The sequence below is a fragment of the Mustelus asterias genome, chromosome 4 (genome assembly GCF_964213995.1).
Source record: "Mustelus asterias chromosome 4, sMusAst1.hap1.1, whole genome shotgun sequence".
Classification (NCBI taxonomy): domain Eukaryota; kingdom Metazoa; phylum Chordata; class Chondrichthyes; order Carcharhiniformes; family Triakidae; genus Mustelus; species Mustelus asterias.
Genome location: NC_135804.1, coordinates 100,418,539 through 100,430,575, shown reverse-complemented (window position 1 = coordinate 100,430,575; position 12,037 = coordinate 100,418,539). Strand labels below are relative to the sequence as shown.

Here is a 12,037-nt window from a genome sequence, read left to right as displayed (position 1 = left end):
TTGGCTCATTCTCTCATACGCCTCGATAAATGCGTTGACAATGATTAAATTGACCTATGAGTGTGCGCACACACAGGCGTCGTGTGTGTACTGCAGCTCGATAACAGAAGTTGGGGTGGTCTTGGTTCTGGCCTGAATGCATCAGTGGTTGAACAGTTTTCCATTTGTCTGGTAGGTTAGCTCCACTCCAGGGGGAAGTGTTGTGGGAAAAATCCACTAGTAGTCAGACTTCGAGATTCAGAAAATACGATTTATTAAACGGATCCGTGGAGACAAGGCACGTGGTCTGTAGCAAACCTTCTCTCAATTGTATGCCGGGAGCGGTTCATTTTTATACCCTTTACACAATGGGCATACCGGTGATTCGAACATTATCACATTGTTTAAGTGAGTACAAGTATTTAACATTTCATGAATGGGTACATTTCCCCATGTTTACAAGAGTACAAACAGGTATAGACATTTAACATTTTATGAATGGGTACATCTCCTTATGTCTGTATCTATCAATGGCTAGTTTCGTCTCGTTCAGGTGCTAATCGGTTCCCTTGCATTCATATTTCCCGCCTTCCTTTAACATTAATCTAAGCTCTTTGTTTTGGGGTTTCCTTATCTTAAAAGATGTCTTGACCCTTGGCTTTGGCTTCCTGAGGTGTTTGTTTGCTATGAGTCACTGTCTGTGATTTGGAAATGGCTTGTCTGTTAGGTTTTTCTGAACAGCAGGAGCCTGTGTCTGCTCTTTTGGCTTTCCCAGTTAACCCTTTATGTGCCAGGCAGCCATTTTAAAGTGTGCTTTCTTGTATTGCCATTTTAAAGTGTGCTCCCTTGTATTTTTCCCCTTACAGGAAGCTTCAAGGTGGAGCTGTGAGAATGATGGAGAAGGGCGGCACGGTGGCACTGCTGCCTCACAGCGCCAGGGACCCGGGTTCGATTCTGGCCTTGGCTAACTGTGTGGATTTTGTACATTCTTCACATGTTTGCGTGTGTTTCCTCTGGGTGCTCCTGTTTCCTCCCACACTCCAAAGATATGCGGGTTAGGTTGATTGGCCATGCCAAATTGTCCCTTAGTGTCAGGAGGGTTAACAGGGTTAATACATGGGATTACGGAGATAGGGTCTGGGTGGGATTATTGTCGGTGTAGGCTTGATGCGTTGAATGACCTCTTACTGCACTGTAGGGATTCTATGAATCGAAGAGCATTGGTTCAATCTCACAGCCCTTTTTGATCTCAGTTTGCACACATATTGCGTCTGCAGTGCTTCCGTTGGTGAGGATCATGTAATCGTGCAGAGGGTGGGTGCAGGAATATATTGCAGGGGGGCTGTTTAATTATATGGAATTATATTAAAATGCATTGAAACCTAATTATGTTGCCAGTGAGGGGTGATGAAAATCAGAATTCATGATCTCGTCAGGTTTTGCAGGATTTTAAGCCCCTGCTGCCATTCCTGTGGTAGGCGAGAGTGGGCTCAAGATCCCGCCGATTGTCTTTGATGAGTGTTGCAGACAGACTGACTCACCTCCAATGGAATGTGGAACATATGGGAATGCAAATGAAGTTCCCCTCCAAACCACTCATCATCCTGACTTGGAAATACATCACTGTTCCTTTACTGTTGTAGGGCCAAAATCCTGGAACTCCCTCCACAACAGTACTGTGGGTGTACTAACACCACACGAACTGCAACAGTTCAAATTTGCAGCTCACCATCACCTTTGCAAGGGCAATTAGGGATGGGCAATAAATGCTGGCCTCACCTGTGATGCCCACATCCCATGAATGAATTTTTTTAAAAATTCTTGATTCTGATTTTAAGTGTTATAAAGTGACAGGCTGTGGTCCTGTTGGCTTTGGATCACTGACTGCCCCCACTTATTCTAACTTTTGATAGTCCATGGATCACCTACTTGTTGGCAGCAGCCAGGTCCACTTCATCTGCAAATTGGAAAACTATATGACACATATGGGGCTCTGCCTGCAATTTTGAGTAACAGATAGGCAGACCAATTAGCTTTTGTCCAAGGTGAGCATTAAAAAAAAGGCTCCAGGTTTTCTTTAGTGCTATTTTTGTGGGGCCACCACAATATTTAATCTGAAAACAGGCCTGTGTGGTACCTTCTGGCCTACTGCGTGGCTACACAAGGATGCAACTTAACAGGAATACCACTGGTAAATCTTAACTGCTACCAAACATCTTGCCTGGTACTGAAAATTTACTTTGTCAAATGCAGTCTTCACGTTTTAATTATCTTTTAAAAGTTGTTTTGAATTATTTTCTTTTTGTCTCATCTCTCTCTTAATCCCATCTTTTTTCCTTCTATTTCATTTTTTGTATGTGATTTTACATTGAATTAAATATTTTAATTTACATTTACACTTCCTGGCTTTGATTCCACATGTCTCATTAACAATCCTTCAATCTGATTAGTTATAGAGACACCCGCTGTGGCTTTCCCTTTTTGCACAGGTCTCAGAACTCCTGTAGTTGGTACCATGCTGAAATTTATCTCTAATTGCCATACGTTGCCAGGAAAAGTCTGTGTGCAGCTCTAAGCATAGTGAATAACAAGCCCCATTCATTTGCCACTAATCACAAAATCTGAGCCATAAAACATGCATATAACACAATACTCAGAAAGTCCATTCTCTGAGGCAGTAAAGTTATTATCATACTGTCACTCATTTCCAAGATGTTGTTGACTGGTTACGTCAGGATTTATTCTAATATAAAAAAAATCAAAACAAATGTTAATCGACAAACCTCCTAATACTAGTGCAGTAACAAGTTTTTGTTAATTCAGGTTGCTCTCCAAAGCTGAGTATGCTTAAGGTCTAAGCTGTTTTAAAATGATGGGAACACAGCAATCCAATGAATGTGCAGATTATGCTATACCAGTGATAGAAAGTTCAGCCTGAGCTCTGCCCTAATTACATTGACTGAGAGTTCCAGTGACCAACCTTCTTTAATCAGTGTAGCACCAGCACATTGCATTCATTAAAGTGCAGTGGTGGTGACATCTAATGCCTTTGTCATTACTTTGCCACAACTAAGCACGGAATGCTTTGCTGCACTGCAGTGGCTACGAAGTGTTATAATGCAAAATATGTTCCATTCAGCCCTAATGAACAGAAAATACAGTATTCCACATCTATGCTTAGCATTGCAATCTGCAGACAGTGTTTTCGTTAGAAAGTGAAAACATACAATTTGATTCTTACTGATGCAGGAACTCTGAAAATGATAAATACAGTTTAAAGCAATATATTGTCAAATTCAAGAGGGTACAAATTAGCTGTTAGAGGTTTCGACAGATGCAGACATTTTAGAAACTGTGAAAACAATCTGAATGTGTGTGTATCATTACAGCATGTCTGCAGCCATGAACAAAAATTCAGCCAAAACACGGTAGCTTCTAAATCTGCTCTTCTTGTTCTAACTGACATTTTTACGATAAGTATGGTGCCTGTTTTCTTCTAAACATTCAGTAACACGTGCGCAAAAAATGCATATCATTTGAAATTATAAGCTCGCTTAAATCTTTTTATTCCAGCTTATGCCAACTTGTGAATAACAGCATGCAGCAGTTCACAAATGTTTTGGTACAAGCATGGTTCTTGTCCAGATATGGTTCTGATAAAGCAAGTTTTTTTTTCAATGCTGCACAAGTTTCCAGTGACAAGCAATTCACATGTTTTAAAAACTGATCAAGCTTTTTTCTGCTTCAATTTGAAATCAGCTTATTTTTTCTTTTATTCTCTACAGATTTGACTATGCAGTCAGATGTAATCCAGTCTCCGATGACATCCTACTTTTGTACGGATTTGTTGTTTACCTGACCAGGTACGGGAGGGGGTGGAGGATATTGGGGGTGGAGGATATTGGCGCTGGAAAAGGCTTTTAACTTTCCCTGCTGAAAAGTAACAGAGTGGGTGGGCAGTTAAAATGAAGCCATCCCATTTCCCTCTCTGACCCCACCAATTTACAATTTTAACACAATTTGTTTGGCTAGTGGATGAGGCACCCACCAAACTCAGGTGTGAACCTCATCTATAAATGTGAATTGGGATCCCCTGACTTCAGTAGAAGCCTGTGGCATTTTAACTGTGGCCTGATAAGGGAAACCATCATGCGTTTCTCATCAGCCTCAGCAGATCGGTAGCTGGATAAAGAAGGATAAAGAAGCCCTGCAGGTAAGTGAAGAACCTTCCCCTGCAGAGCCAGAAAAATTCTTGTAGTACCCACAGGAAAATGTTTGGTATCATTTGCCTGGGATCTCTTCCACCTTCCTTCCGAAAAAATCCTAACGAAAACCACTCCCTGCCATTTAACTGGAAACCAACTGGATGCCAAAAACAGCTGCTCTGTGCTCTCTTCCTACCTGGTGGACTGGCAGAATTTAGGCCCATGAGATAAAATATCCTAGAAATGATACTCAGGCCAATGAATGTACTCTACACTCACCCCATCAACATGCCTGTCCGAAAGCCACTGGGTTAAAATTGATACCTTGGATGTTAAATAGGTCTAATATTGTTTCCATTGCTATTTTAGAGATTTAGCTCATGACAATACTTGCTAGCATAATGAAATGAATCTTCTGACCATGTCTTCAGCTGATGAGGTATTCTTCTGATGAGTAACTGCAGAGTTCAGCAGTGGTATCCCTAGAATGCTGTTGGCTGCAGGTCACCTTAACATTCTTTCCGATGTGCCCAAGCAGAAGGATTCCTTCTGGCATTTCCCAGGATTATGCTAATGGACCACAAGTCTCAATTGCTCAACACGTCAGAACATAATTTGTTTGTTGAGAAAAGTTTGATTTTCAGTTGACAGGATGATTTTGTAAGAAACATTCATTAAGGGTAAGTTTTTGCTATTTTTACTGGTATGAAAGAAAATAAAGCAATTTTTCATTTCAAACCCTAGCAATATTTCAAATTCATCAAATTAATTTCTGTTTTGACAACCATGAATGGCTACGCTTTTGAAATTTAGATTTAATTAAGACGAATAATAATAAAGCTAAAGAATCTTAAGAATTAAACGTTTAAAAAAAAATCTTGGTCATGAATGTGCGCATATACAAACAACTAATTTAAAGATGGTACAGGTACCTGACCTGTATCCAGAAAGCTCGGGACTGGACATGGACTGGATAGGGGAATTTTCAGAATTTTGGGACCCAGATAAGGGGCTTAGGACCTGTATTTATGTCCAGAAGTCATACAAAGAGAGAGCGCACAACACAGAAGACTTCTGTAAATCAGTGCTCAACAGCCAGCATTTTATTTAGTTCCACTTGACAAAATGGACAGAGTTAAATCAGACCTGGAATAATTAAACCATGTCAGCACTAAAATCAGGAAGTGACTGGACTTTACTTTTCTCCAGGATCGTTATATGTGAACTGCATAGGTGTGGATTTCAATATGTGCAATGCAAACCATTTATATTTCCTCTATTGCTATTAGAGTTCGCAAACTTTATACACGACCCACGTTATCTAAGTTTCTATAAACTTCCAGACTGAGTTGATCATCATGGTAGCAGTTTGGGAAGACCAGAGCACTGAGATGGTTCCAGTCTTCCTCGACTGGTAATTGTTAAATAATTGAACATTTTCTAATTTTGTTTTGCAATTAGTTGCATTGATTCAGTAACGGATATTTGTGAAGACACGTAAAGAATGGGTGATATGTCCCACTGACAAAATAGTTTCAAAAAATAAAACATAGTAAACAAAGATACAATACATTGACAAGTCGTCGCTTTGATAACCCCAATTAGAGACTCAATAACCAATAAATAAAGAAAAATCAAAACGTTTTTACCAATTTGCAATTTGCTGCTGTTGTTATATAACTCCTTATCTAGTCATCCATTCGAAAATACTACCAAAAAGAGCAATGAAACATTCAGTTCTACATTTTTACCATTTTCCATCTTTTGCCTTGTTTTCCTTTTCCAGGTATTCTGTAAACAGCGATGCATTGTTGACACATCAAGAAAAATTAAACATTTATTTCAATTTTGTATTGTTGGACAGACCTCTATGAGTAAATTTCAGAGAATTTTACCAAAAAACACAGAACCATACAATCATTTTTGGCTACAAAATTAATCTGCAACGATTATGTACTAAATGATAGCTTACCCATCTGGATTCAACATTTTCCACCTCTCCGCCATTAAGCACATCTGCAGAATCATTTGGACCAACAGAAGGGGAATTTTGGAGCTGTTTTACATCATATAAATGTTATGTTCACAACATTTTTCTGGCTACCAAATATGTTAAGCACCACTGGTAGCTAATGCACTCTCTACTTGCCTATGGATGTGACTCATTAAATGAAGATCTGTTTCTTCTGTCAACTGAAAGGGTCATGTATCACAATAGTTTTTCACAGTTTCAGCTACAATGTGGCAGAGAAAGCCACCATTGTCTTCGACAGATTCCACGCCCCTTTTCACACCCAACATCAGCTTTTGCCAACGGCCAGGACTTTCCCGGATAATGTCATCAATTGCCCAAAACCACTGCATTCAAACATTTATGATTGGCAACATCACTTAAACATTCAGACACCAAAGAGTTTATTCTCCATATTTCTGAATCTCGATAGCTTCAAACATAATGGGGGCGATTCTCCCAAAAAAACTTGAGTGTCCAAGGGTCAGGAAAATGGGAGACTTTCCCGCCCGTTTTGTGGGCATACTTAGTTTTATGAATCTCCGGCACACTATGCTCCACAGAGTGCCTCAGGGGGATTCATGCCGATAAATGGGGGACGGGGCCTCATCCTGCTGGAAAGGCCAGCATCAACGAGTTGAGTGGGCCACTGCGCATGCACCGATCTGTCAGTGTGGTGATCGGCGCATGCGCACGAGCGTGCCATCGTCGGCCTCCCAATCACCCAATCAGCATTCCGATTTCTTCCCAGGGCCCCTCCCCCCCACACTGACTGCCGGCTTCCCCAACCCAACCCCGCATTCACCAGCCTCCCCAAACCCCCCCGTCAAGCCAGCCCCAATCACCAGCCCCCATGACCATTCACAGTAACTTCATTGCTTACATTCACACTGCCTTACTTGTGATGAATAAATAAACGTTTAATTTTACCGTCCCAGGCTCGCTAATGGTATTGAAATCTCGATTTCAATACTGTAATCAGCCTTCCGTTGCTTTCTGGCGCGAGGCTGAATACTCTGAAAAAACGGGCCTGGGAGACTGGCGATTGGCCGGATGCCGAGCAGCGCAGTGGGCCAGGAGAACTGCCCCACATAAAACTGAGCTAACTTTACAAAAAGCAGACTCTGTTCTTAATGAGGTATCTTTATGTTTTTCTTGATAACCCATAACTCATGGGCCTGAATGTTTTTGCCCGCCGGGCACACACACACACTCAGCAGACCTGGAAGTGGATGTGAAACTTATTCTGGTCGGCCCCAGAGCACAATTTCACGCTGGCTAATCAATTAATGGCCATTCAATGTGAAACACGCTCTGTTAAAGGCTGAGCACTGCCAAGGAGGGTGGGGAAGCACGGGCAGGAAAAGGAGTTTGGGGGATGGTAGTTCTAATATGCTCCTTCAGCACTACAGCCGCTGCTGAGCTGTCTCGGGTAGCTGCTGACCCATGAGATATCAGTCAAAACTATGCCACTAGTGTGTAGACAGCACAATCACACACAGACCTCAGTCCCCAAACACACTTGTTAATATTATTTCAGCCCTGACTGTTCGTCCCGCCCTGGATTGAGGTTGCAGCTAAAATGTAAAGGCCACCTGGCCAATTAGCTCACCCAATGCCCTCTCCGCAGCCTCTCCCTATTTTCCCTCCCCACCTCCTCCCCTCTTTCCCCACCGCTCCACCAACCAGAGATCTCCATTGACAGGGATCGGCTGGAAATGATGTTTTCCATCCAGCACCCTGCAGAGCTCAATTTGGCATGGGAGCAGCAAGGACAGTTAGAATAGCTAGGGGAGTTTCACCGTAACTTCATTGCAGTGTTAATGTAAGCCTTACCTGTGACTAATAAATAAATTTTAAAACTTTAATAAGGTCAGTACAGAGGAGGTTGGGGGTGGGGAGGAGGTCGGGGAGCGCCGAGAAAGGTCGAGGAGAGCTCCTGGAACATCAGGAATGCCCAGAATTCACTTGCATTGGTGGGATCCAAGGCCTGAATTCAGGAGAGAGTGTGGTATGGGAATATTTGGGGGCTGAAGGGAGGGAGAGAGAGTGCTTGGAGGTTGGAAAGAAGAGTGCAGAGAGTCGAGACTGGAGGGAGAGAGGGGGAGAGTTTTGAGGCTGGAGGACCTAGAGGGAGGAGAGTTTGCAGGCTGGAGGGAGACTGGAGGGAGGTGGGGAGAGTTTGGAGGCTGGAGGAAGAGGGATAATTTGGAGGCTGGAGGGAAGGAGGAGAGATTCAAGACTGCAGGGAGAGAGGGGGGCTGAGTTTGGAGACTGGAGGAAGATAATGGGGAGATTTTAGAGGCTGGAGGGAGATGGGGACGGTTTGAAGGCTGGAGGGAGGGGGAAGAGAATTGAGACTGCAGGGAGAGAGGGGGAGAATTTGGAGGCTGGATGGAGAGTGGAAGAGCCAGGAGACTGGAGGGAGAAGAGGAGGAGAGTTTGGAGGCTGGAGGTGACAGGAGAGCAAAGATAATTTTAAATAATTTATATTTGTATTGGTAAACATTAGCATTCAGGTATTGTTTTATGTAGGTTTAATTTAGTGTTTCTGTGGAAGGAAGGGTGAAACCTATGGCTAGATTCATGCTAGACAAAGGTGTTTGTATGTGTGGGGATTGGTTCAATTCAAACTGTGCTTCTATTGTGCTTACAGAGGGATACAGGAGACCAAGATATTGTTCAGGAGAATTCAAGAGATAAGTAAATGAAGTGTTCTAAGTTAAAGAGTTAGTTGCAGTAACCAGAATTAAAGTGGTTCCAGTTCCAGCCTCCATGAATGTTACTGGCAGATTGGAATGTTGTGGGCCAGGCTGAAGACTAACTTTTGCTCATTCGATAAATAGGCATGTGTTACCACAGCTAACATGTTCCTAAATATACAAAAGTGCAAACCCCAAATCTAAACCATCCTCTGGCTCTCAACCCTGAAGTCCCCTGAGTACTGCTATATGTTGATTTCTATAAAAGACTGTAAAATTGAAGCTTCACAAAAGTCATCATACTTACCTAGTTATTCTTTATGATAATGTTCCTGCATATTGCACATGCAAGCGATTAGGTAAGCCCTGACTTGGTCCGCTTTGCCCAAAACCAAAAGGGATATGACAGACAGACACTGAAGGCTCACTCCATTACTCACCTGCTATTTAAATTTTACAATTAAATATCTGATAGTGCTTTTTATGCTATCGCTATCCAATGTGAATTGAATCCAAAGGGAAAACAGATCTAATATCTTTCTACAGCCACATTAGCTGCAGGTCACTACTTATGTCCTAGCCATGAACCTTCAAATGTAACATAAGATCCATAATTTTGCAGCCCAGAGTGAGAGCAGTGGAAAATCCATCATCAAATTAGAATGGTTGAGGGTACAGTCTTTCATTTTCACCACACTTATTCTGATGATGAGAATACGATACCATGTGGAAATTAACCTAGAGTGAGCAATTTTCCAGCTATTTGCTTAATTGTCTTAAATATTGAATCAATTATTTTAAACAATTTAAAAATATCAAAAGTTTAGAACACTGTTTATTCGTCCGCAGATCAACATCCATAAACCTGACATTACAAGTGAAAGCAGCATATTTAATAAATTAATAATGGACCCGTCCACACCATTCATGTAATTAATAGGCGGTATAATTCTAAGATACAGTGCTCCTATGATTGTGAAAACATGTTCCCAGATAGCATTACTCCCCACTGGGAACACATTCATGCATATCTCAATTTAGCTTCAGGAACAATTGCTATACATCAAAGTGAAAGATCTATCTTCCCTCTGTCTTCTTTCACATAATGTGCAGTTACCTTACTCACAGGGAGCTGGGAGGAACCTACTGCCTGAAATTCAAGAAAAATAAGGGTAAATTTTGTGTTTATATATTGTCTTATGATGGTAGAAAAAAATCTGGAATTGCTTCACATAGTTAATGATTTTTGGAGAAAAGGGAGTTGAGACTGATATTCAGATAGATGTGATAATTTATGGTGATTGGTCGAAGGATTAGAGGGGGTGATAGGAAAAGCTTTGCACCCAGAGGGTGTTGGGTGTCTGGAATTTACTGCCCAGATTGATGGTTGAGGCAGAAACCCTCAACACATTTGAAAAGTAGCAGGATCTGTACCTGAAGTCCTGTAACCTGCAAGGCTACAGACCAGGTGATGGAAGATGGAATTAGAATGGGCAGCAACTTTTTTTCCCAGTCGACAGAAACACAATGAGCTGAGTGGCCTCTTTCTGTGCTGTAATTTTTCTACGGTTCTATGTGTTTAGCAGTGTGATGCTGTTAATATCCCAAATATCAATGATCAGTGAATCTACTTTGTTTTGGTGGTTTTGGTCAAGGGAGAAATGCTGCCAAAGAAGGGTGCTGACATGTCCCAACATTACCTGCTGCTTCCTCTATTTCCCCTAGGTCTACCCCATCTATGAACAGTGGATGGTACTGTTTTCCCTCCAAAAGACACAGGAGCAGAATTAGGTCACTCGGTCCATCGCGTCTGCTCCGTCATTCAACCATGGCTGATATTTTTCTCATCCCCCATTCTCCTGCTTTTTCCCTATAACCCCCGATCCCCTTATTAATCAAGAACCTACCTATCTCTGTCTTAAAGACACTCAATGACCTGGCCACCACAGCCTTCTGCGGCAAAGAGTTCCACAGATTCACCACTCTCTGGTTGAAGAAATTCCTCCTCATCTCTGTTTTAAAGGATCGCCCTCTGGTTATAGTTTTTCCTACTAGTGGAAACATCCTCTCCACGTCCACTCTATTCAGGCCTTGCAGTATCCTGTAAGTTTCAATAAGATCCACTCTCATCCTTCTAAACTCCAATGAGTACAGACCTAGTGTCTTCAACCGTTCCTCATAGGACAAGCTCTTCATTCCAGGGATCATTCTTGCGAACCTCCTCTGGATCCTTTCCAAGGCCAGCACATCCTTCCTTAGATATGGGCCCCAAAACTGCACACAATACTCCAAATAGGGAATGACCAGAGCCTTATGCAGCCTCAGAGGTACATCCCTGGTCTTGTAATCTAGCCCTCTCGACATGAATACTAACATTACATTTGCCTTCCTAACTGCCGACTGAACCTGCACGTCAACCTTAAGAGAATCTTGAACAAGGACTCCCAAGTCCCTTTGTAATTCTGATTTCCTAAGCATTTCGCCATCTGGAAAATAGTCTATGTCTCCATTCCTCCTTCCAAAGTGCATAACCTCACACTTTTCAAAGTTGTATTCCATCTGCCACTTCTTTGCCCACTCTCCTAGCCTGTCCTAGTCCTTCTGCAGCCCCTGTTTCCTCAATACATATCCCTCCACATATCTTTGTATCAACTGCAAATTTAGCAACAGTGCCTTCAGTTCCTTCTTCCAAATTGTTAATGCATATTGTGAAAAGTTGTGGTCCCAGCACCGACCTCTGAGGTACACCTCCATCCAGAAGCAAGAATGGCTCCCATAATAAGAAATACCTGGCCAAAGGGTTATGAGGCAATAACTGCATAATTTGTTATCTGGCAGCTGGAAATGTTTTTCCAGATTATAAACGATGCTGTTATACATGCATTTGGGGCCCATATCTAAGGAAGGATGTGCTGGCCTTGGAAAGGATCCAGAGGAGGTTCGCAAGAATGATCCCTGGAATGAAGAGCTTGTCCTATGAGGAACGGTTGAAGACACTGGGTCTGCACTCATTGGAGTTTAGAAGGATGAGAGTGGATCTTATTGAAACTTACAGGATACTGCAAGGCCTGAATAGAGTGGACGTGGAGAGGATGTTTCCACCAGTAGGAAAAACTATAACCAGAGGGCGATCCTTTAAA

The 12,037-nt window shown here is 42.2% G+C and overlaps 1 protein-coding gene across 2 annotated transcripts in view; it reads right to left on the bottom strand.

The window, feature by feature from the left end:
• Nucleotides 1-231: 231 nt before the first annotated feature.
• Nucleotides 232-12,037, bottom strand: part of LOC144492889 (disks large homolog 1-like) — a 96,591-nt gene continuing 84,785 nt past the window's right edge. Inside the window, exon 4 of one of the 2 annotated variants that reach the window (XM_078211470.1) lies at nucleotides 232-2,722. In XM_078211470.1, coding sequence (XP_078067596.1) covers nucleotides 2,711-2,722 — 12 coding nt within the window. In that variant the 3' untranslated portion in view covers nucleotides 232-2,710. Of the gene's footprint in view, nucleotides 2,723-9,939; nucleotides 10,048-12,037 lie in introns of those variants that run through there. The other variant, XM_078211469.1, reaches the window with a different exon arrangement.